Source organism: Antedon mediterranea, chromosome 4 (genome assembly GCF_964355755.1).
Source record: "Antedon mediterranea chromosome 4, ecAntMedi1.1, whole genome shotgun sequence".
NCBI classification, from domain to species: domain Eukaryota; kingdom Metazoa; phylum Echinodermata; class Crinoidea; order Comatulida; family Antedonidae; genus Antedon; species Antedon mediterranea.
Window position 1 is genome coordinate 31,457,698 of NC_092673.1, and position 27,573 is coordinate 31,485,270.

Genomic DNA, 27,573 nt, shown 5'->3' on the forward strand with positions numbered 1-27,573 from the left:
TTATATTTTCAATACGATATTCGTTTAAACTCTTCAACAATCATTACAATTTTTTTTTCAGAATTTAGGTTATTTAGACAAGCACAACCGTGCACGCATTCCTGGTATATCAATACTTCATGAAAAAAGTGATGTAAAAGAATTTTTGAAAATGGATCTTCAGCCTTCTTGGATATCTCTAAATTCAAAACTTAAAGGAGAAGTTCTTCAAGGGCTGGAAAATCTGAAGGTATTAATTTGCTTCATATTACCATATATTTCGGTGTATAAGTCGCACCTGTGTATAAGACGCACCCCCTAACTGAGAGTAAAATATCGGTATTTTTTATATCGTCGGTGTATAAGACGCACCTTATATTTCATCAAAACAATGTTTTTTTAAATTGTAATCAATATTATTGTAATAATATATTTTGTTATATCTGCAACGGCGTCCTTTATTTAGGTGTTTTCTTACCTAGGCTCGGCCGCGCCCAGCCTCAACAGCCGCAACATCGAGTGCATGACCGTGTGTGTAACATGTGTACGTGTGGGCTAGCCTCGCTCGATCATTTTGAGAGGACGCACGTTTTCACGGACAATCGTATTCGATTAGTATCTATGTATGTATCCGAGAATTGAAGTGTGTACGCTAGGTCCATGCTATAATCACCTGGAGAATATACTAGTCGAATACCGTACACCATGTGGCCGCCAAGAGGGCTTGCATTGCGGGTACGGCGATCGTGCGTATAACTACTGTATAAATAAATACTATTCCAATTGTACGTAATCGTTTACAAATGAAATTTTATCGCCATAATGAACAAATCTTTTCATCATATTTAGTATAACATCATGCTAAAATGCCTTGAAAACTAGGCAGAAGCAGGTTGCCATTACGTTAGTTAGTTACTGTAGCTAGGCCTAGCCTACTCAGGCCTAGCAAACGAGGTGACGATAGCCTAGGCCTATATGTACAATCTGTGTGGTGAGGCATTTATGTTCGGTGTATAAGACGCACCCTTAATTTAGAGGTCAAATTTGCGTGTCAAAAGTGCGACTTATACACCGAAATATACGGTATGTGGGATTTTACTATATCTTGAAGCAATTAAACATATTAATATTTACTTTATGTTTCATTAGTACAACCTTCAAACCAATGTCTGGTATGTTAGGTTTTTTGTGATGCTGTACATTGCCACCATTCGTGGATGGACATGCCATTTGAACGTTTCTTCTGCAAAAACTCCAACACACCCCTCCCACTCAGTCAGTACTTAAAAACACACCTTTTTCAGAATTTGTATTGACCTTGCTTTATTCTTTATTGGCACTAAATAAATTTATCATTTCCTAGTTATTAAACAAAGGTGGCTATTTTCATGATGACTGATCCATGGTCTACATTAATAAAAGGGAAAATTGATGTTGTTTTTACTGTAGGTAGAGTTCAATATAATTGATTGTAAGTTTTTATATTCCTATGTTTAGCATTTCGGACGCTCGTTTGATCAAGAACACACCAGTGGATTTCCAGACTCATTTTTGGATAAATCTGAATCGGAATATATTGATGCAATTACTGGAAAACCTTTAGTTTCAATTTCAGATGATCTAAAGCATGCACAAAATTTAAGGTTATTAAATAGACAGAATGATTTAGAATATTCAGAATCCAATCAAAGGAAAGAGGCAGCTGCACTCCCTATTGCTAATATGAGGTACTGTAACTCACTTATATTTTCCAATAACAATGCGAATGGAAGATTTGTACACAATTTGGAATTGCAATTTCATTTCATTTCATCACCTGATATTTTATTACATTTTTATTTACTAATAGGGAGGAGATTCTGTCAATTATTAAGAGCAATCAGGTGGTTGTTTTATCAGGAGAAACTGGCTGTGGAAAAACAACGCAAGTTCCACAATATCTTTTTGAAGACTTTATCCTAAATGAGAAAGGGTCAGAGTGCAATATAATTGTAACACAGGTAATGGGATATTCATATTGTTAAACACTTGGCCTAGTATATGAAATAATTGAATAGTTCATAATAATTTAATTTGTCAAGAAAATTGGGTGGGTTGAACATTCCTTCACCCTACCCATATTGCTACAAAATCTAACTATGTTGTACAATAAAAAAATCAGCCAATTATTTATTCAAATTTCTCCCAACTATAGTAAGACAACTTAATAGACAGACATATATAAAAGGTAATCATGGGGCCATTATACAAATAATGAAATTTTATGAGTAAAGTCGATGAATATTAAATTGAAAGATGAACTGGTGGTCTCTTTAACTAGGCCCATCACAAATATGGCATTAGGAATCTGGCCGCAAAGTATGCCAAACAATCACCAAAATGTTCACAAAAAACCTAAACATGTTGTTTTTTATTTTAACTTTATTACTATACTTCATAGCCACGTAGGATCAGTGCTATTTCAGTGGCTCAACGAGTTGCAAGCGAACGAGGAGAACATGTGGGGAAAACAATTGGCTACCAAGTAAGACTGAAGAGTAAGCTGCCACAATCAAATGGATTAATTTTATTTTGTACAACTGGTATACTGCTTAATAAACTACGAACAAACCCAACCCTTAAAGGTAGATACTAGCTATTAATACATTTTTTAAAGAATTAATAGTAGGTGTGTAACTCCTAATAAAGAAACAGAACACATTTTAAGAATTTGACGTTTTGATCTATTTGTTCATTTTTACAAATCTAATGAGCAGGGCTCATTTATTATGCTTGGAAGTAGCACCTTCAGCATTCGGTCTACTGCCCAAATTTCTAAGAGATTGATGTGGGCTAACGCCTCCTCGGCAATCCAAACGCCGGAGTTGTGACTTTGGTTGGAGCAACCGCCCCAACCTGCTTTGGACGCGTCCGTTTCTATTTGTGTGTCCGGAATTGATCTCTGAATTGATCGGCCATCCGTTAGCCACCATTGGAAGTGCGTTATAATGAACGCCGACATTGGGACCACTTTGTCTAATGAATCTGAACCTGCCCGGTAGAAGGCTAACAGATAAAGTTGCAGCGGCCGCATCCGTACGGAACTAGATCTACAAAGCTGGCTAGGAAACATAGCATTCTCAGCCAGTCATATCAGGCCTTGTATAGCAGCAAGGGCTGTGGTTACTGCCTAACACGTCGTCTAGATACATAAATATGCGAATGCCGTGCTTGTAAAAGAACGAGCCAAGTGCTCGAACAATGCACATGAACACGCGCAGGTCCGTTGGTAGGCCAAACAGCATCGCAACAAACTGGTAGAGACAAGATTCGAAACCGCAACCAACATTGGTCTTCTTTTGCGATTGGTACGTGAAAGTACGCATCTTTTAAATCTATCGATGTAGCCCAGTCTCCTTGACTTAGCCCTAATGGGATCGATGAGACTGTCTCCGTCTGCAACCTGCGGGGCCAGAAAAAGCGTTTGTTCAGATGTTTTAAATTCAGAATTAGTTGCCAGTCCCCCAAGGACTTCTCGGTTAAGAATACGATTGATTCGTGGCCCGAGCCCGCATGATGTTCTTCAACCCTTACTACGGCTTCTTTGTGGAGCAGCACGGCAATCCCGTCCATAAGCGTTCGTTGCTTTATTGGATCTTTGGGGATTGTGTCGGACGAGGACCTCCACACACTGGAGGGCTCGTGAATTCTATGTGGTAGCAGTAGCTTAATGTGGAAAGAATACAGCTGTCTACCATCAGCTTCTCCCACTCTCGGACGAACCGTAGGAGGCAACCTCCCACTGCGAGCCCACTTATCTTCTTTTCCGGCAAATTTTCCTAAAAGAGGTCCATGGCACCCAATGAGTCAGAAATCTGCCGGTTGTGTCGAGTCCTTGGTCCTCCCAAGCACGCTCTTTTGCTGGGTCCAGAATTGGTGGTGCCCAGATGTATTTTTTAAATTGTTCCTGCGGAAGCGAGAAGGCTGCGGCCAGATCTACGGGCCTTAGCGATAGCCTCCAGTCTGGCGACCAGTTCGGGGTCCAGTGATGCGACTGGACAGGTCGTCACCCGCTTTAGTGGAGCACGCACTCCAAAGGTGGAATATATTTTCGATGCCGGCGCGGGCGTGTCGGAGCATCATACGCGTACTAGACTTCAATGTACGATAGTACGGCTGGAACTTCTGATTTAAAAGCGAGTTCTAAATTCTTATAGCCGCTTTCACATTTTTCCCATTTTCACACATGCTCATACTGCATTTAACCTCATCCTTCGCACAGCCACCAATATGACTAATCAGGGTATCATATCGATCATCATCGCCCAACGAATAATGATCACAATAAATTCGAAAATCATCAAGCCATTCTTTTAACTTAAGGTCCCCAGGAGATCTTGGAACACCCTTAAATTTTACTAACTTAATCGGAGGAGCTTTCTGAACCAAAACGCGATTTAAGACATTAGTTAATGCCGCAATCATATCATTAACGCCATCGCCGCTTGCAGCTGCTGCTTCTTCAGATTTAGATTTGCCTAGTGACATTGCAGAAGGTGAATTTGTGACAATTATAAACACTCCAAACACTACTACATTAAACAGAGTCTCAATACAAAAAATAAGTATCGTAAATGTAATATAAAAGTAACAATATTTCATTTAAGATAAGTATAAGCATCAATTCACAATATCATCTTAAGTAACAACACGTTGCCATGTCAATCGGAAGAAAGATTCTGTAGTACAGTATATATAAAACCATACACTTTCCATTCTAAAATTAAATTAAATTCGTAAATCTTATCTGTCCAATACTCTTTGTCTTATGCAGGGTGTAGTAAAACAATGGTTGAAAATGCACAATGCAATCCTCCTTCAGGAACGCTTGAATCATTGCCTCCTGTCCGTGACGCCAATTTGTTGTGGTACGGGAATCCTTAATATTGATTTGCTAGTTTTAGACCATTAAGGTTTGGTTTGTGAAGCCATGTATCCCATGCAACAAAACAATACGCAAGATGAGGCTGTGTTTACTCAGTATCGTTTATTTTCTTAACAAAAAAAACCCTGGATCCAATACACCTATTTCATACTACTAATCACGTCAACCTGGTAAAGTTATCCAACTAACTTCAACCTGGTAATTTATCTAACTAACTTCAACAGCTGGTTGTAAAGCGGAGGTAATGTGTGGGCACGATGTCCATGGCCTTGAGGCAATTCACCCTCCGCGCGGCAGCCGAGGTCAATGCTATCGTCGCTTGTTGGTCCGCGACCAGGCAAGTATTCCGGATCTGCGAGGAACAAAAGGAGGTTGCCCGACATTAAGAACGTTCTTTATGTCTCACGGATACCATGGTTGACTGCTATTAGGGCCTCCTCAGTTTTAGCGGCCTAAGGAGTCAGAAATCTGCCGGTTGTGTCGAGTCCTTGGTCCTCACGAGCACGCTCTTTTTCTGCGGCCGGAATCAGTGGTGCCCAGATGTATTTTTTAAATTGTTCCTGCGGAGGCGGGAAGGCTGCAGCCATATCTTGCGGTGCAGCCCTACGGACCTTAGGCTCCTTAGCGATAGCCTCTAGCCTGGCGACCAGTTCGGGGTCCAGTGGTGCGACTGGACAGGTCGTCACCCACTTTAGTGGAGCACGTACTCTAAAGGTGGAATATCTTTTCGATGCCAGCGCGGGCGTGTCGGAGCATCGTACGCGTACTCGATGTACGATAATATGGCAGGAACTACACGATTGATGAAAGCCTCCAACCGTCTTCTCTCTGTGCAGAATAAAGCTTCATCATACGTACTCGGTGGTGGAGGCACAGCGGCCATTGCAGGCGCATCCGGCAATACTACCGGCGCTTCTGCTTCTATATGCGTGGCCGGGGGCTCCTCCTGAACCTCCGCGGAGTTGCACAGTGACTCCTGGCTGCAGGTGCAACAGTGAATGCAAAGTAAGTGGCAGTCACACTGAACTGTCGTACGCTGGCCTCTACATTGCATACATTCCGATATAGGCATATCGGCGGCGGAACACGGTACGCAACTAGGCAAACAAAAGGAACAATACAACTTGACTGAGTTCTTGTTATTGTTTCACCCAGCTGAGGCAGTCCAGGTGTGAAAGTGAAATCCTTTGTTCTTTTGTCTTAATAGCGTGTCCGTTCAGTATCCTAAAATCCAATGGAAATTTGGGTGTTACTTCTTTTAATCTTCCTTATTGCTATGGAAGATCCCGATTCAAAACGGATCAAACAATATAACAAATGCTGGTCCTGCAACCGGCATAAGAATATAATAAATATCCTGTCATAAGTCATCTGGTAATCAGCATGTGAGTTAGGAATTTTGTATAGTACAATGTACAACAACATATCACATTTGTATTATACGTCGTCGGTACTTTTATCATAATTATTTAATTAAAGACATGGAATGACCTGGTTTAATGTTTTATTAGTAAGTATTCTATGCATTATTGTTACAAAATGTCAACACTGCAGGGAAAGTTTTTTTAAACTATTATTAAATTAAATTATACGGGATTACACGAAATTTCTAGATTTTTCAAATGTTGTTATATTAATTATTTTAAATGACATTTTGTATCTTTTTTCTAATATTTTCATAGGAATAAGTCATGTAATCATTGATGAAGTTCATGAAAGAGATGTTGATACAGATTTTCTATTGATATTGATCAAGAAATTTATCCAAGATAATCCAAATATACATGTAGTATTAATGAGTGCTTCAATAAATGCATCAATGTTCAGTGAATATTTTGACAAGTAAGTTACACTAATAATTGTCGTATTTGAGTGGGACCGAGTAGTTTTTCCATTGAGTACTTATGTTACGGAGTATTTTGAGCGTTGAGATTGTTTTTAACGAAAAAGCTTTCGTTGTCAAAGTTTTCTATTCGAATAACTTTCTGTTGAGCACAAAAATTTACAATTCGAATACAAAAAGTACTCAACGAGTCTTTACGTTGACAACGAAAGTTCCCAATCGGATATGACAAGTAATACATTTCAATTTGTCAAAAACCAAATAAAATAGGCCACAATTATTAACCACACTCTTTGATAGTAACTTTGATTTGCAGAAATATAGCAAATGTTTAAGCTATTATTATGAAGTCTTAGACCCAAAGTATATACTGTATCTTTTTTTTCTCTATAAATTAGGTAAATTACTGAAATAATGGACAATGGGTATCTGTATTGTTTTTGTATGTGCACAGCTGGCCCCTGGGAAGACCAACCATATGTTGATCTGGGCATTTGGGTGAATTAATCTCAATGGAGATACTGTACAGATCAAATAAGCAAATAGCTAGATCGAAACCATAAAAGTAAAAGAGCCAGAAATAAATTGCAGAGCCTTATGCAACACCAAATTTTTTTAAATAATATAATTTGCCTAAATCAATCTTTTATTTTTGAATCTCTGGTCCATTGAAAATAAACAAATCTCGTATAATTAACAAAATTAAATAAAGTATATACAGTAAGTGACTAAGTACAACATGACTCACTCTCATCTCAGAATAATATTCTATCTGGAGAGCTTCTTAGACGCATAATACATTATGTACTAACATTGAAAACCTACTATATATTCAGGCCATGTATTGATTTTCTTAAAAATTTATAAAAATATAGAATGTACATTCTGTAAAGCTCATAATACAATGTCAAATTATTTAATTTCCCTGGTTTGTAATTATTCTCTTTATATTTAGCTGTCCAATTATCACAGTGCCCGGCTTTACATACCCGGTCAAAGAGTTCTTTCTACCTGAAATACATAAGTTGATTGGTTACAGGAGTCGGAGGTCACAAAATAATAGCAATAATGAGAACATGCTGCAACACCCTTTTACTGATGTTGATTGTGTTGTTAAACTTATAAATCACCTTGATCAAACCAAACCAGAGGTAAGTCCATTATACACGAGTACATGTACACTAGTTTAAAAAGAAGGTTTTATATCAAACAGCTGCAATTATGGCTTTCTCGTAAAGTTGAACCATCGGTAAACAAAGGGAAATAAACACAATTATATAACAATGATAAATTTAATGCTAACATTTAGCAAAACAATGTATACAAATCGAATACTCAAATAAATGAAAGTCTTACAGATAACAGTTTTTTCAATAGCGAAAGTATCCCAACTTTAACTGAAGAAAGTAATATAATCTGTGAAGGAGACCTGACAATCCGAGAATGTTACAATGCCCTTAAAGGCATGCCACAAAATAAAAGCCCTGGTAATGACGGTTTATCAAACGAATGGTATTTAAAATCTGAGATATTATAGGTCCAATAATAGTAAAAATACTGAATATAGGTTTAAATAGCGGAAAAATTAGTACCTCACAGAGACAGATGGTAATAACTCTTATTGAAAAAGAAGGCAAAGACCGATGCAAATTAAAGAATTGGAGACCATATCATTACTAAATGTGGACTACAAAATAGCATCGAAAGCACTATCCACTAGATTGAGCCAGTTTATTCCTTCCCTTATCCACATTGATCAAACCGGTTTTGTAATGGGCCGATACATTGGCGAGTCAGTACGAACTATTGAAGATATTATGGAGTTTACCAAAATAAACAATATTCCAGGAATTATGCTTTTTTTTGGACTATGAAAAAGCATTCGATTCGCTTGAATGGGGTTTTTTGTTTCAGGTTTTAAAAAAAGTCAACCTCGGAGAAAAATTTATTCAATTCATAAAAGCATTATATACTGATATAAGTAGTTGCATCATAAATAATGGGCAGTCATCAAGTTATTTTCCAGTTGGAAGGGGTGTACGACAGGGTGACCCCCTCAGCCCTTACTTATTTATCCTATCAATAGAATTACTAGCATGTGCCATACGAGACGATAAAACTATTAAGGGGATTACAGTAAATAATAGAGAAATTAAAATAACTCAATATGCAGACGACTCCACATGCTTTTTGAAAGATGAAGTGTCAGCAAAAAATATAATTAACTTAATAGAGAAATTTTCAAAAATATCGGGCTTGAAATTAAATATAAGCAAATCGCAGGCTATATGGCTTGGTTCAAATAGGCGATGTAAAAACAAACCAATACTTATGCAATGGCCACAACAACCAGTAAAAGCATTAGGAGTTTACTTTTCTTATCATGAAAGACAACGGGAAAAATGTAATTTAGAAACGAAAATTAAACAACTAAAAACAATATTAAACATATGGAGAACCAGACAACTAACCTTAGCAGGAAAAAAATTTTAATTAAAACATTCGCAATACCCCAATTTATATATCTAGCATTTGTCATACATATACCGCCCCATGTAGTTAAATCAATTGAAACAATTCTATTTAATTTCTTATGGAACGGTGGTAAAGGTATGATAAAAAGAACAACATTAATTGGGAATATTGAAGAAGGCGGCTTAAAAATGGTAGATATCAAACGTATGTTTAAGGCATTAAAGATAATATGGATACAACGATATAACATAAATGTCAATGCAGCATGGAGATCTCTACTACATAGGTTCCTAAATAAGCAAGGAGGCGACACTATTTTTTATTGTAATGTAAGCGCGGACTGTGTCCATCGTTGGAAAAATATTCCTTTGTTTTATAAGGATATGTTAAACGCTTATTTCGAATTAATACATCCTGATACAGTAAACGGAGGGTCCCAATATATATGGTTTAATAGGCACATGCATATACATGACAAGCCATTTTATTACAAGAGCCTCAGAGATGTTGGGATATGTTTAGTAAGCAACCTTTTTTATGAAAACGGTAATATCATTCCCTTTAATACGTGGATAAAGAGAGGCTTATCGACAAGTAATTTCATGCTCTGGAGAATGACGATATCTGCAATACCCCCACAGTGGAAAGCAAACATGAAGCTAGGGTTTTTACGAAAAAATTATAAAAAGAGAGGGTTTATAGTGGAAGTGAAGAATGAAGAAAAAGAATTAGAAAGTATGAGTACAAAAAATATATACAGAAAAAAAATCTTTAAAATACCAACATCTCAAAGTAAATTGCAGGATGAATTAGGTGTAGATAGCGATAAATGGGAAAATATCTATGTATTACCATTTAAATGTTCTCAGGAGGTAAGAACCAGAATATCTCAGTATAAAATTAATGTGAATTGCTTGTCAACTAATAGTAGACTACATAAAATGAATATTGTACCGAGTAATATGTGTTCCTATTGTGAATCAAATATTGAAACTATGACCCATCTTTTGGTTGAATGTAACATTGCAACCAAACTATGGGATGAATTCACGACTTGCTGGGAAAACATTTCAAAAACAAAGATTAACCTTGATAAAACCTCCATATTATTTGGTTACAATACAGAAAATCCTGATATGCTATTAAATCTATGTATTTTGTTGATTAAGAAAATTTTATTTAGTTACAAATTAACTCACAAAAAGCCAGTCTTTCAGGTTTTCTTTAATCGGTTAAAATTTAATTATAACGTAGAAAAAAACATTGCTTCTAAAAGAAGTACATTGTATAATTTCAGACAAAAGTGGAGATTAATAGAAGATTATATTTAATAACTTAATGATACTGTTTCTCAAGGAAATGACTTACTTTTGTGTATTATTATTATTACGCTTGCTCTTTATTATTGTATTAAATTAAAATGTAAACTAGAAATTATTATTTGCACGTGTTAGATATTTTTAATTATTTATTATAGGCATACTATTAGTTCCTTGGTTACAATACAGATAATTAAAAATATATATATATATATATAAATAAATGAAAGACGCTAGTAAATTACCATCTGAACATTTTATTGCACTACAGGCTGTTTCATGAGTATGAACTCAATCTTCAGGTGCTTGGCTCTGAATGATAGTCACAAGTGAATACAAAAAGCTATCATGAAGTCTTAGGGCAAACTGTTTATGTGAACAATAGAATGCTAATTAGCAAGTACAACACATCTCTATTTCTTGGACAGTCTATTGTTAACCAAATTCTTATTATCTAAATTACTGATACTTTAGTAGAAACTTTCTCCTATGTCTACATGCACTGACTAATTCGTTCCTATGGTTAAGTGAGCTGGTTTCAGGCTTGCATATAATATAATACTTCTCTTGTAAGCATAGATTACACCGTTTGTTAACATTGGAATATGGTTTACACTTCTTTATTATTCGCCATTTAATGTTATACTTTATGTTATCATCTTTTAGCTTCCAGATGTACTGGCTAAGCGTTGTGCTGTTTTTGTATTTAACATTACGGAATGAACTATTGTGTGCGTTATATCTGCATTTAAATGTGTTTTCGGTTAGTCCGACATATGTTTCAACTTTATCATCATCATTTGTTGTTACTGTAGCCTGATATTATAAACAACACCACTGGTTAGGCATTTCCCATCTAATGGGCATTCATTTCGACAGTTGCATTGCTTGATGTTATCACAGGGCATATCATTACGTAATACATTTTTGTTGTGGGCCGATATTACAGACCCTATATTAGGCATACAACTATAGCTGATTTTAATGGTGTTTCTATTAAATATTTTTCTTAGCTCATGGTTATGTGGAAAACATTCATCTACAGTCTTTAAGAACTCGTGCCCTATTTTGGTTTTCACGTTGGCACTGTAAGGCGGGTTGAACCAGATGATATTTCTTTTCCTTGTCTTCTTCACATTATTTTGTGCGCTGGTATTGGTCGGGTTGTACTTCAGATTGTGGTCGTATCCACTTTCATACAAGGCTTCTTGGTACGGTTTCTTTGATTCATTGAAAACACTTTCATTCGAAGAAATGTTTGATAATCTTTTGTTTATGCCTTCAGGGATGTTCTTAATTATTGATGCTGGATGATTACTTTTGCAATGAACAGCGTGGTTTGTTGTTTTCCTTTAAATAAGGCTTATATATATATATATTATTTTAAAGAAACAAAAATGGTTATGTTGTTAAATGTATGTATCTGATTTTAATTAGCACAATTATATTATAGTTCCTTGGTTATAGTACAGATTAAGATATATTTGTGTGTATGTATGTGTATGTATATGAGTATTATTTATTATTACTATGTAAAGACAAAAAAAATTAATATGTTATTGTTAGTAAATGTATATCTCTGGCTAATTTGATTAATACAATTATATTTAGTTAGATTAGTTACATAATTGTGGAAAACACAGCATTTACCAAATTCATTAATTATTTACTTTTAAAAAAATGGAATTAATAATTTATAGTTTTTAATATTGTTTGATCACTGTAAGTTACTTTATTTAAACGTTCAGATCATTTTGACACCTATTACTTTAAATTTAAGTGAAAAAAACAATTTTCTTTCTGAATCCTAAAAAAAAATTGCCCCAAAAAAACCCCCAATTACCAAGCAATAATCACCCCCAACAGTATCCTTATTACATGTCTCTAAATCTTCCCCAACCCTTAGAATTATAAATATCAGACTAAATTAAAACAATTTGATTTCCAACACCACCCAGATACACCCCTACATCAGAATGAATAAATAAAAGAATTAATTAAAGTTCTCGATATAGTGTTTCTTCTTGTCCCCCAACGCTGAATAATTAAGAAAGATAAAAGTTTAACATTTTCTTGACAATGTTCTGCACTACAAAGAAATTTGTTTTAAAAACAACTTGCGTCTCTGCTCCCGTTCTGCTTGTTAAACTAATAAATATATCTCCATAAACTGCAATTAATTTATTGCAACTAATGTTCTGCTTACAACAAGTTATTTCTTTACCACATTAAATGTCATAATTCAATAAATCGAATAGTTATTGTTCCTCAAATTGACTGTGTACTCGACAATGTATGAGCGTTAGATATACATTATAGTAACAACTAGTAATCAAATTCAATAAGATAAACAGTAGGCATAAAATGTTCACCTTTCTCCAATTTCAGCATACAATTACAGTTCTCTCCAATAATTTCAACATACAGTATTATAAGTTATAACTTTTCTGTCTGTAGATGGAGTAATGAAGTTTTGTAATAATTTAGTGTTTTCTTCTGCTCTATAGGGTGCCATTTTATGTTTTCTCCCTGGTTGGCAAGATATTAAAACTGTATATGATCAGCTGAAAGACAATCAGGTGAACTTACTTTATATTTCCTTTTTTTATTCCAATTTTTACGAGATTCTCGTCCAGCCCAAGGGTGTCTGGACAGTCGACATACCATATTTTCTTGCTCTGCTCTGAATATATTAATTCAGGAAAAGATATTCTAATAAAAAATAAAAATATTTGTATTCACTGTGTATTTGGTAATCACAGTAAAGCACATAAAGGTATAACATTATTGATATAAAAATGAAAACTTTTATTTTTATTTTTTAACAGAACACACACAATAATCGTAAAGTTCTGCCAGTACATTCTAACTTCTCTATCAACGAACAGCAAGAAATTTTTAAAAGGTTAGTAGTATGTTTTAGTAATTTCAAAATATTAATGAAATTTGTTATAGTAATGGTTTGAAAATTCTTATATTATATCTGATATTGTCAAATCATGTCCACATAAATTAAGTTGTCTTTGAGACTGAATAATTCTTGTGGAATCTTGAGACTGGTATATCAGAGATGTTTATTTTGACAAAAGGATATAGTTAGTTATTACTAGTAACAATTAATTTAAAATAATGTAATTTAAATTATAAATACATAATAATGAATTGTGTGTGGTAGCATTTGTTTTATTGGCAATTGAAATGAAATGTACACAATAACTTAAAATGAATGTGGCCGGTTGCATGTTTTACAATCCCAGAGTTCAAAGTTTAAATTCTGCCTAAATGTTAACATGGCCAACTTAGCAATGTACTAAAAAGACTTCTTCTTTCCTTCTACTTTCAAAATCACACATTTTTTTCTCGTTTTTTAATAGCCAATTAATTAATTTTTTTATTTTATTATTTTATTATTTATAAAGCGCCTTTACAAAGAAAGATCAAAGTGCTATACAGAGTAATAACACAGAAAAAGACTATACAAAATAATATAATATTGAAACAAATAAGTTTTACGGTGTTTCATAAAAAGACAAGAATTAGGAGGCTGGTGAATTACCAATGAGATATTCCAAAGTTTAGTGACCACAGGGAAAAAAATGCACTATCACCAAAAACCTTTTTAGTGACAGGAACAGAAAGGCATAGATTGTCCATGGAAGATCTAATGCTAGGCGGACGAGGCCCATGTAAATTAATATCTTGGATATATTTCCAAGCAATTTCTAAAGTTTTGAGGCTCTAATAACAATTCATTTTTTTCATTCAGCCCACCTGAGGGGATACGAAAGATTGTTTTAGCTACAAATATAGCAGAGACGTCTATCACCATCAATGATGTTGTATATGTAATTAACGTAAGAAACCACAAAGAGCCATGCTATAACTCAGATGTTGGGGTAAGGTGTTTAATAGAACTTCTTTTGTAAAATATTTGTTATTTAGTATTCATTTATAATAAATGCATTTGTGAGTTTTAAGACATGTTTAGAATGAAGCGGGGGTTTGGTCGTGACATTTTAAAAGTGTGAATAACTTCTGTTGTATGCTTTCATCATCATCATCAAAACAAACAAATATGTTACCGCAACTGGTTAGCAGAGGTATGCTGTAAACCATAGAATCAATGTGTGTTTATGTCCCAAACAATCTCTAATGTTAATTAACTGATTCATATCTTTCTCATAGGTATCTTGTTTAGATCTTCAATGGATTACACAGGCAAATGTTATACAGCGTAAAGGACGAGCTGGACGCTGTCAACCTGGTGAATGTTATCATTTGTTCACTCAAGAAGACTGCAAACAATTAGGTACAGTAATTTAAACCCTGTGTGCGACTTTCTTCCAAAAGCCTGTTTGTTATTGTACCTATTATTTAGTACATCTTGGCTGTAAGTGGATGCACAACTTGAACTCTTTATTATCACTTGAGTCTGGAAAATTAACTACTTATAATAACAATGAAGATAGTAAAACAATAGTAACAAATAAAATAGAATATTTAAAAAAAACTAGCAAGTTTTTTATTCTTATTTTTGCCTTAATATTGTTTCCAATATCATTTTCTGACTGCAGATGAATACCAAGTTCCAGAGCTTCTACGAGTTTCTTTAGAGCAGGTCATAGTTCATGCTAAAGTTCATAACCCTAATATGAATGCTGAAGAGTTTTTATCGCAGGCTCTTCAAGCTCCTACTTTTGAAGCAGGTATGTAATTGGACTAAAATAAATACAGATGAGTATGCTCTGTCTACACTATCAAACTAGTTTGACAAAAAAAGTTTGATGTGCCCATATGATATGGTTAAATATGTAGTGATATGACATAATCATGTCCATTATATCGGCAAATCACACTTTTTTGTCACATAAAGTGTTGACAGTGTTATACAGCTGCCACCAACATTAATCATTTTTATGTCCACAAGTATGATCAAATATAAATATGATTTGAACAAAATATAATACAAAGCATTCTTTATTTGTTATAACATCCATGAGTGTACTCTTTTTGTATTATATTATAATCTGTCTTTTAACAAATTGATAATAGGCAGTGAATGTAATAATTTATTAGGAAATGACACCTTTGCATCGGTGGCACACACAGAAGTGGTGCATCCAATTTAACATAATACATCAAAACAATACATTATTGTATTATCCGTATATGATGGATACAGGTTCTTAAAGACCCCTTCCCTGCAATTTTGGACGTTTTTTGGAAAATAATACATACATATCACTTTAAAAACATTAAACCATGTCATTCCTTGTCTTAAATGTACGTTTTATGGTAAATTATGATAAAAAGTGAGAAACAATGCACTACCTAAGTAGCTCGCGGCGATCGACCTCTCGTGGACGGTCTTAGGCCTAGCCTAGCTAGACTTAGTTTTGTAGGCCTAGCTGGTAAACATCGATAACGTACGAACATCGTACGCTAGCTATATACCTAGCCTGACGTTGTATAGTTGCTGCATTAATTGTCTTTCTATTTTTGCCAGACTCCGTTGATACAAATTGGGGAAAACCCGGTATTTTCGCTGGAAAGTTAGGAGTCTTCCATTTGTTTTGGCTTCACGATCGATCGAAAAGTGGGCGAATTACAGGTGAAAAACAAAAATATCAATCCGCGCGCAATGCATTTTGGGATTTATAGCGGGCCGCTATAATTATAAGAATCGATTTATTTTTCACATTTTTAACCGTTTAAAGATGAAAAAAGTTAACGCAATAGGACCATATAGTATTATTTTTACATTAAATATAGTTTGTGATCTTAAATTAGATCTAAAAAACGTAGGGAATGGGGCTTTAAACTATTTGCAAAAATATAAAAGAAAAATCATTATCAACATGGTAATATAGGTACTGTATTAAATTGTCCTACAGTATCATAGGTTTGAGTTGATAATTTAAAAAGGTATATAAAAATAAACATAGAATATAGTAAAGAGTTTATTATTATTATTATTGATTGCAAACCATTGTGTTTCAACATCAGGTACTGAGGACCTATAGTTGTTATCACAGGTGTATAATATTTACAAATCATATATAAAAGCAACAATACAAAAGAAAAACAATCTAAATATTGGGAGATTTAAGTTCTGACCGTTTCTCCCATGCAGCTCTTGTGTATTTTATACAAAACAAATCAAAAAAGGTCTCAGATTCTTTACAAATCGCGGTAGAATCTCCACCTAAAATATACTGTAATTTATCATCAGCACTTGCTGTTGTGTAACGATTCCATGTGTCATAATCATTACAGAGCACAAGATTATTTTGTAGAATGGATAATTCTTTCATTCTAATATCAAATGCTTTACAGTTTAATAAAAAATGTTTAATGTCTTCAATTTCACTATTCCCACATAAAGTACAATGACCGGACACATCATTGGACCATTTATAAGTTTTACAATCTAAAGGTAGAGTGTTAGATCTTAATTTAAATTTCAGACTTGTCTCATAAAAATGTGTTTTATCAAGTAAATATTTTTCTAAATTAGGGAAAGGTTTCAATTTTGAGTATAAATTTAATGAGGTTTTTTGCATTATATTATTTGACCACTCTGATTTGATCTGATTGATCACATTGCTTGACATTGCTGACTGAGAAAGGAACAAGAGTTAAACTATCATTATCAAAAACATTGTTGTAAAAGCCTATATCTGTACATTTTTCAAATATGTCAACACAACTACTAAGAAATTTATATTTTAAATGATCAAAGTCACATTTCAATTTTAGCATAGAATTAAGTACAATATTAGGCCACCTGTGGTCATCATAGTTATAAAACGATTAAATAATTTAACTCTGGACAGTTTGTGTAACTTGGATAATGGAACCCACCCAAGGTCACCATAAAGTGCCTCTTTTGGAGTATACCGTGGAGCTTTGAGAAGAAAGCGGGCCATTTGCAATTGCACTTTCTCTAGGTCTTCGTTATCCTTCTTGGATTTATTATGTTTTACACAGTATGTTTCCATAGTACACCAGGTTAAAGTCATCAAGGTTAGCTATGATACCTTTGATATAAGTTATAAGCCGGTTGCCCTTTTGGATAACATGTTCATGATACCTTTGATATAAGCTATAAGCCGGTTGCCCTTTTGGATAACATGTTCATAATATGAATGTTCACTCATGTTTGAGGAAATATAGACCCCTAAATATTTATAATTATTTACTTCTTTTATCAAATGTGTGAACGTAAAATAGTACATTCTCTTTAACATATGAATATATTTTTATTATTTAGTTGACAAGGCAATTGAAGTATTGGTAGAGATGAATATTCTAGATCAAAATGAATGTCTAACACCCTTAGGAAATAAAGTGTCCCAGATAAGCACAGATCCTAAGCTTGCTAAAGCACTTGTTTATGGCTCAATATTCAGGTCAGTATACCTTCCATTTCTCCTTCTCAGATTCTTGTTATCACCTTCACATACATAACTAGCCTGTCAATGGCCTCTTGTCGAGTAATCAACTGATTACACATTGTATTACATGTATTATATTTATATAATCTTCCCATAGCACACTGTTAGTGGTAATTAAATTCTTGTTTTTCTAAACCATTAATGTAAGCCAATGAATATGCTCATTAAGAACATAAATGAAATCATTAAACTAGGGTCTCATAGTATTTTCAATAATAATGAGCCATTTTATTTATATAATAGATATTATTTTTTATAATCCAGTAATCTTCTTTAATATATAGAATTTTTTTTAGGATTGTTTTTTGAAGATGTATTGTCCCCAAAAAACATGAAAATGAAGATTACTAATAGACTTTGAATAGGCAGTTTAAATAAATGTTTTCACTTCTGTAAATAATTTAGTGAATAACTATTATGTAACATTAAAATGACACATTCAACAACAAAAATTTAATTTTCAGTGAGATGAAATATCATTACATTTCTCAAATCGCAAATCCTAAAATTGATGATTGAATAAGAATAAAAAACAATATTTACCTGCTTAAATAATAGGAAAAATGGCAATAATAAATACACATGCTTAAAATGAAAAATAGAAATTTTTATTTTAAATTATATTATTTATTATTCACTGGGTAGCTTATTTTAAATTGAATATGGTATAAATAATGAGAGGTATGGCATGCCCTTGCGTAATATATATTTTCTTGTTTGTAGGTGTCTTAATCCAGTAATAAGTATTGTTGCTGGTCTGAGTGCAAGAGAACCAATGAAAGAAACCCTTACCAATCAAAACAAGATTATGTCGGTTCGTATGATTTTATGATCTATATTTTACCCTCCAATTAATTACCTCCCAGCTCAGACTGCCACAAAATACAGCTAGCTATTGGTTGCCTAAAGTAAATTTAGTTAGAGACTGAAATCATTGCATTTCAGTCTGTAACTTTGATTTGAGGGATTTTTATAACAAAATATTCATATTCAGAACAGCATACTTTCATAGCTTGAATAGAGTGTTTAGAGTGCCCTCTTAATTTTTTTTTAGTTCAATAATTAAGGGGTAATTAAACTACAGTAAAAATGAATTTTTCTCTGGGGAAAAATTGTCATGGTTAGAAATTAATGAATGAACATTTGGAAAGAACCTTCAAATATTAATATGAATTATAATGTACTGAAAGCACAAAAGATAACAGCTGTAAAACCAAGTTACATTGTAAAAATAAAATTAGAAATAAACACTTTCACCGCCAAAGACTGAAATCTCCGTCTATCGATGCCCAGCGCCAGACCGCCAAAGACGGAAATTTCGGTCTTTGGCTTTTTATTGCACAATTTGTTAGATCAGGTATATATGGACCGCATGTAGAAATTTCAACATCCAAATCGATCTGGACCGCAAATATTTTGATACTTTATTAACCCCTAGTGCCATTGACCCCAGATGGCCTACATCGCGTCCTATCCGTAAACAACATAATATGCTTACTGCGGACGAAGCAATTGCAGAAATATTTGCCGACTCTGACTCTGAAAATGAATATTTATTATCCCCAGATGATGAAGGTATATTTGTACCTAAATCTGGTTTTTAAAATGTAATAAATAATTGGAGATAATTTAGCTAGCCTAGCCTAGGCTAGTTTGTAGAATAGGTTGAGAATCATGACACTGACAGACGGTGCAGCCAGGCTAAAATCCTCATTATCTCTGCTTTGTTCTCCGATTGAGCCTAAAGTGCTAAAAGTAAGCCAAGTTCTTTGTACAATTATGTGGTATTACAGTTTTATTTCAATAAAGTGTTTGGTACCATTGGAAAGTTTATTTCTATATCATTATTTGAGTGTGTATTGCATGTTATTCTGATTACAAACACCTTTGCTATGATCTTTGAAAAACAGGTAAATTTATCTAAAATGGCTGGCGGTGAGGGGTACTTCCTTTATTGAATGCCTGGCGGTGAAAATGTTAATGCAATTGTATCAGATGACAATGAAATTACAATTATTCTATTCAAATTTTACTATATAAATATTATGCTTTCTGAAGCCCGTAACCAGAGTGGTTCAATGGTTTGAACAAACCCCCTTTTTTCCTATAATGTCCTTATGACGGAGATGGTAAATAGGCCTAAGACTTGCTCATGACAAGCTTTGCACCTTTTGTGGACAAAATATAGCATCCTGTTAAATTTCTGGCTAAGCAATTGCTTTCTTTACTGTATTATTTTTTTTAAATTTTCTTAGGTAAAACAATTATTTAGTGGTTCATCCAGGAGTGATCATATTAGCAGATTAAACATTTACAATGCCTGGGAAGAGAGTCTAGCTGAAGGCTCAATGAATTGGTTTGTACAATATAACTGTCTAGATAAAGGAACACTGTTTTTCATTAGAGGTGAGTCTATACATAAAACCCCTATTCAGACGACATCCCTATTACAAAGACACTTTCCCATGAAATTATCAAGGGAAAATGTTTTAACACTAAGACAAACCCCTATAAGAGGACAGTTTATTGTACCCTACTATGTTCTGCTATGACAAAAGTTAAAAACATGCCAGTACAATCAGTAATGTCTTTGCCTCCTAGCAGGTTGTCAGTAGTTCAAATTTAAATTCAAATATTCTTTATTCATCATCATGAAAATATACAACAATATATGAGAACATAAAAAAAAGATGAAAAGGAAATACATAAAAACTCAAAAGAGCTTGATTAGTTGTGTCCCCCTACGTCCCTAACTAGCCTAAAAACTAATGCATGAATAATAAAAAAAACTTTAAATCCTGCAACAAGTATTATTTTTTAAATTATTTGTAAAATGATAATAAATGTTCTTTAAACATTGATTTAAATATATTTAATGATTTGGTACTTTGTAGTTCGTAATTCAAGTCATTCTACAATTTAGGTCCCACACATGACACAGTAAAGTTAGTAGAAGTACGATTACGTTTTCTGAGTCTCATTTTGTCTTTAGATCTTGTATTATAATTATTAGTTATTAAAGGAATACTTTAGATTATTTATAAATTTCTTATTATTGTTGATAATATAAAAGCTGAAACTGGAGGCTAAGGCTTTGTATTGCAATGCACCTCTAGTACTGCATTACAAACAACTTTAGCCATATTTTATTATTCAATATATAGAATAAGAAATACTATATTCTTTACTTACCAATATAAAAAAAAAATCTGAAAAAAGTGAAGCAAGCCATTATGATTCAGGTTTGTTATGTCAGTTGCTTATTTTTCTACTCATTTTTAATTGGTTGATTATTTTTTCATCTCAAGACTCTTGGTACCTATAAATATGTCATTATGTCTGAGTATGTTTTATTCCATAAGATGAAAAAATAAATTGAATTTATTATCATATATCCAACATTTCAGTGGACTCTCTGGTTACTTATGAAGTTCGTTACTTTTAAAAAGTAAAGGTTTGCGTCGACAATTTTCTGAGAATTTAAGGGATGCAGGAATGAGATCAAGGTATTCTAATTACAAAAAGAATCATGAAGAATTAATAAAGGCAAGTTTAGTTTTGTTTTTGTGAGTAATTGTCTTCCAGTTTGCTGTTTCAATTTAATGCTCGGACTGATATATTATAACAAATATACAGTAGTTTATTTAAAAAATGAAACAAATAAAATATTATAATGAACGAGAAAAGGAGGTAATTACAACAACAACATAAAAACAAAATTACAATATTATGCATATTTACAATGTTTTTTAGGCTGTGCTTTGTGGTGCATTTGTTCCAAACATTCTGCAAGTTCGAAGGGGATCACACATTAAAGGAAAGTTAAAACCCAATAAACTTTCATTTAAAGACATGTGAGTTACTATAAAATATCTACAACTGTAAATATACAGATGATGATGATGATCAAATAAAGATTGAAATGTTTTATATAAATGTACATGGAGGTTTTTGGGGCTTTACTGTAATAATATATTTTGAGTTTGTACAAACATTGCTCTCTGGGGATCGATACTATGTAGATAAGTTTAGGATAATGGACATTTGAAAATTCACTAAAAGCTATATGTAAACAGATTGATTTGTTCTCTATGGGTTGTTGCAATCCTACCACCTGGCTATTGGCTTGGTTTAAGATTGATTTGTTCACTATGGGTTGTTCCAATCCTACCACCTGGCTATTGGCTTGGTTTAAGATTGATTTGTTCACTATGGGTTGTTCCAATCCTACCACCTGGCTATTGGCTTGGTTTAAGATTGATTTGTTCACTATGGGTTGTTCCAATCCTACCACCTGGCTATTGGCTTGGTTTAAGATTGATTTGTTCACTATGGGTTGTTCCAATCCTACCACCTGGCTATTGGCTTGGTTTAAGATTGATTTGTTCACTATGGGTTGTTCCAATCCTAACACCTGGCTATTGTCTTGGTTTAAGATTGATTTGTTCACTATGGGTTGTTCCAATCCTACCACCTGGCTATTGGCTTGGTTTAAGTTCAATTTTGTTTGTCCTTATTCTCCCAATTTCAGAGTTATGCATATTTAAATGAAATTAATTTGAAAGCTATTTTTAAAGGAAATTACCCTGTACATGCTGAAATTTAACTATTACAGATTCACACATACAAATCAAATCAATTGATCACAAAGTCTTTTTTATATTTGTTGTGTATAAATACATTCATTATTGTTTCAGGCATGTTGGTAAAGTTTCACTTAGAGCAGGATCTGTTAACTCAAAAGAAAAATCCTACAAATCACGATGGCTGACATATTTTGCAAAAGTAAGCGAATGTGAAGGAAAACAATTCTGTAGTTAATCTACTTTTAAACCTTTTATGATTGTGTTTGTTAGATATTGTAGTGCGAATGCACTTTTTGTTAATAATAATTTCAAGAATTTATGAAAATCGGTAAATTACAGTTTCCCATGTTGAATCGAAGCTTCTTAACAAACTTTTTTTTAAATTTGAATCAAGATAAACTCATGTTATGTATAGTTGGCGGATTAACATTTAATATGTACAGTTACCGTTATAAAGTTAAAAATTAAGAGAAAGGAATGAACTTAGTTGTTATAATTGCTATTTTTCAATATATTTTCTTTCAGACTCAATCAAGTGCAACATTTATCCATGAAACTTCAATGGTACATCCATTAGGTTTAATATGCCTTGCTGCCAAGTCAGCCTGGACAGAGAGGGTCTCACCTGACCTAGGTAAGTACCTCAAACAAGGTATTTGGCTATGTACATTATTTACAACATTTTTTGTTAGAATTTGAATGGAAACTGGACAGATCTGACTAGAGTTAAATTGTATTATTGAAATGTTGATTTTTGTTAACTGTTATGGCAATGAAACTGTATTATAAGTGTGATAATTGGTTTGACAGAGTTTTGTCAAAAGAAACTATTTCAGATACTCTCTTGCCAACCTTTTGATAGTGCAATTTACACTGCACATATATCAATCTTGAATAGTGAAACACATGTTGCATTTTAAGGGTTGCATTGCTTATAAAGAAACAATAATTTGATTGGCCAAAAGTGGTTAAGGCAGGGGTAGGAGTGAATGCATTGACCATAAAATAGGTTTAAGGCTTTCCTTAATTGACCATATTTCTGGTGGAATCTATTAAACCGGTTTCATAAAATCATTAATTATTATTTTAATAGATGAACGACTTCCAGGGAACTTGGATGAATACAATTTGGATCAAATTGTAAAATTAAAAATAGCACTGACAAATGATGAACAAAAGTCAATCAGTTTTTTTATGTACAGAGACGTAGCTGAGATCTTATTGGATGTTATGGAGCATGTGCATAGGATGGTACAAGAGTCTCTTGACAATTATATGGTATGTCAATACCCCCTCCCCCTCACAAATATTGATGAATCCTGGGGTAAGGAATTAGGCCTGGTGATTGACTGTGATGTATATATGATGTAACCACTAGCCAGACACCAGAAAAATCTATTTTTTTATAAAAAAAATAAAAGCCAGATAACAAAAACATTATTTAACAGTCTATAGATTAACATAACTTTCAGTTTTGTGGAACTATATAACTATTATCAATTACAAAAATTAGATACAGTATTTTCAAATACTTACTGACTGACAATATGATAAAATGGAAACTCATTTAAATCTGCCAAGGAGGTATATGTAATCGGTAGCGTGTGTTTGTTTGTTTGTTTGTTAGCAGGATTACTCAAAAAGTAATTACAAGATCTTTACCAAAATGAATATACAGATAGATATCAAGGACCATTCCATTAAGATTTGGGACCATGGTCGCAATTCTGGACCACTTTTTGAGTATACTTTTCAGACCTTCTATTGTTAAAAGATAGGACAGAATTTTTCAAAAGAGAGCAGTCTTAAAGTAACAAGTAAACTAAAATTGCATTTTCACGAGAACTACTTGTCCAAAAAACTTCATTTTTGTACAAGAGGCAAGAGTTAAAATTTGTGATTTGTAATTTTAAAACATAATTTGATTAAATGTGCACGATTTTTGATGCGAATAGTTTTAAAAACCTATTTCTTTTCAAATTCACTCGTTTTATTTTCGCGTTGCTGTTCTATTGTTAGTCAACTGAAGCTATTGTTAATTGAAAGGCTTGTTACATAACCATTACACCAAACTCGCATACACATGTTTGTAGTGGAATTAGCCTAAATCACAAACACCGGAGAAATCTTATGTAGGAGAATTTTACAGTAGGCAGAGGTATGCACTCTCGGAGTGGCTTTCTAGTTGTTTATTAAACTATTTTCTTTGTCAATTAATCCTTCACACATACGTGTCAATAGAGCAATCTGACTACCCATACGATGGGTTAGTTTCGTTAACGTTATTTACAATATTAACAGTTAATTTGCAACTTAACCAAAATACCACATTAAATAATAAATTTAATAAAATTCCAAATGCTTAATATTTTTTAAAGAAGGAAACATACTTTTAATAGTTACTTAATTGTGCTTCATCTTCTTTATTCATTTAGACTGAAGAAAATTTGGAAAAACATAAGTGCATTGTGGGTATAGTTTGCAGCCTGCTATCAAGTGTACAACAGCCATATATTGAGGAAAAAGGAGGAAAGAAAGAGAAAAATATACTGATGTTAGATTCAGATGACGAACTAACAGATTCAGAGAAGATATGATGGTGATACCTCGCTGTTTCCATGACAGCTGTGTGATGCTAGGTAAACTTTCTCAATTTCTACAAATTTGAGTTGCTTTATTGGTGTACAGCCTGCGATTTAAACCCCAACCGGTCTACAGTATGAATGTTTGCTGCAGGAATTCTGTGGCATCACGGTATTCATGAAAAACACCCTTTTGGGTATTATTACTGCAAACATTATCATGCAGTTATTATGGTTGAATTGAGATGCTTTTGCTTCAGTGGTACAAAGCTCCAATCCAATTCATCAGGGGTTAAATGGAAGTGGCAAAATAATGTTTTTATTCACTAGTATTATACAATTAATGTAATCTAATAATGAATATTTTATGATTTAAGTTCATAGTCCAGTCAAAAATTACCCTCACCATGGTATAAGAACGTACCCTAATAAAATTTCATCCGTAGGTTCTATGTATATAGGTAATAACATTTCTTGATGTTGCGTCTTGCAAAACTTGGGATTTTACGAGAAATTTAGACTTTTATACCCAATTTATAACCGCCTCATGTCGTATTATTGTGTACAGCGAATGCGACGAAGCATGACTGAAATTACGAGACGCCGTTAGCGCCCGTTGAAAAATGCATTAAAAAAGCTAAAAACCTACATTAATTAATAGTTTATACAATAATTTAAATATAGTTTACAATAAATTGTATAATAAAATACATAACTTATAAAGAAAACCCAAGTATAAACTAAAATATTTACAGATATGTGTTTTAAAAATGTACAAATCAAAATGGCCTTTCATAAAATAAAGTGCGCCCTCACGCGTCATACTTTTATCGGACTTGTATGGATGGTTATACAAAGCATTAATATACGAAACCCGATGCGGTTTGTTAGTTATTGCCTCTGCAAGAGGCAGAATATTATTATTATATTTTCACAAATATATTTCTAGTTTTTATCATGGAAAAAAAAGGATTGTATATATTTAAACACATTACAACCTCCAGTCTACCATCATGATGGATTAAGTGAAGCGCCTAGGAGATCATTACGCTTTAGCAGATACAATATTATATTGTATCTAATATATAATATTGTATCTGCTAAAGCGTAATGATCTCCTAGTTATCTGGTTAGCCTATATTCTGGACATTCTTTTTTTCACAGCATTACTTGCGCGGATATAACCATTATTCGCGATTATAGTCAACGTTAAGTTGAGTAAGAATCATTTTTAAAGTGATAGTCCATTTCGCGTATACAATATAATAAGGATTTAAATTAATAAAGTCGTCTGAAATATTTCTCATTGCCCGGTTATCCGCAACAAAGTTAATCCTTGTGATTGTTAGTTTTGTTTAAGTTTCTTTGAATTGTTTATTGGCATCCATATCGTATGATGTGTGAGAAAATTTCGTGTTTTAGAAAATGTAATCCTGCCACCGAAGATTCTTTATGTTCGAAGACGTCTGACGGATAACTGTTTTATTCTTTTACATTTAATTAATTAATTAATCTTCATCTTCACTTGAGGAAAATAGCCTACATCTTTTAGGTTTAAAACGTCATTTATAAGCATTTGAATAAGCCAACAAATTAAACTAATGTTTTCTCCTAAGCTTTTTAAATATTATTTAAATGCATTAAAATGCGTCGAACTCGGCGGATAACAATATTTGAAATAAAAATGCATATAAAACTTTTGTTCTGGACTTTACTTTTTTGTCCCAAGTGAGAACTTTCAGGCCGTGGAGCGCGCTCGTGAACTGATTGTTTATGACATGCTCTTTTGTATAAAATATCCAATAATAATTATCATTGTAGGACTACTCTCCACCAAAAAACTTTATATTAGAAAGTATTTAATACGTCACGTCTTAAAAAAAGGAGAATTGGGTAATACAGTATGTAGTTTCTCGCGAATCTTACATCACACTCCAACATTCTCACTCTCTTTTATTTAGTGGAAAAACACTTTAACTTTAGAATGCTTTGAATTCTGAAAGACGACTTCGAACTTAAAGAATCGTCATGAATGACGTTTATTGGCTCAAACTTCACACATCGGTACGATGTGAAGGCCAGACGGATTCAGAGAGGATCAAACCGGCTCCTCCTCCCCATTGGCAGTGGGCAGCGGTGGGTGGCGGCGGGTGAAAGGGGAAAATGAAAAATGTTGATTCAGACGAATGCCAACCAGTCCCTTTGATACGCTCTTAATAATTGTTGGAAAGTGAAAGTAGGTCTACTTGAGGTAGTATCTTTCGTATAGGCCTACGCGAAATGGATTATCCTTAAATAATTGGTTCTTACTCTAATTAAGATTATAATCGCGAATGATAGTTCAAAATATGCAATGCATTGTGATATCCACGCAAGTAGGCCTAATGCTGTGAAAAAAAATGAATGTC

The 27,573-nt window shown here is 33.4% G+C and overlaps 1 protein-coding gene across 1 annotated transcript; it reads left to right on the forward strand.

Moving 5' to 3' along the window:
* On the forward strand, positions 1-26,191 carry LOC140047293 (ATP-dependent RNA helicase DHX30-like). Its single transcript, XM_072092223.1, has 20 exons — positions 1-229; positions 1,477-1,706; positions 1,829-1,979; positions 2,420-2,603; positions 6,586-6,745; positions 7,702-7,897; positions 13,048-13,119; positions 13,369-13,445; positions 14,307-14,436; positions 14,726-14,849; positions 15,115-15,246; positions 17,814-17,952; positions 18,721-18,811; positions 20,253-20,403; positions 21,452-21,543; positions 21,751-21,851; positions 22,695-22,782; positions 23,109-23,217; positions 23,677-23,861; positions 25,019-26,191. The coding sequence occupies exons 1-20, from the start codon at positions 152-154 to the stop codon at positions 25,178-25,180; spliced, it is 2,652 nt and encodes an 883-aa protein (XP_071948324.1). The 5' UTR covers positions 1-151; the 3' UTR covers positions 25,181-26,191.
* The last annotated feature ends 1,382 nt before the right edge of the window (positions 26,192-27,573 follow it).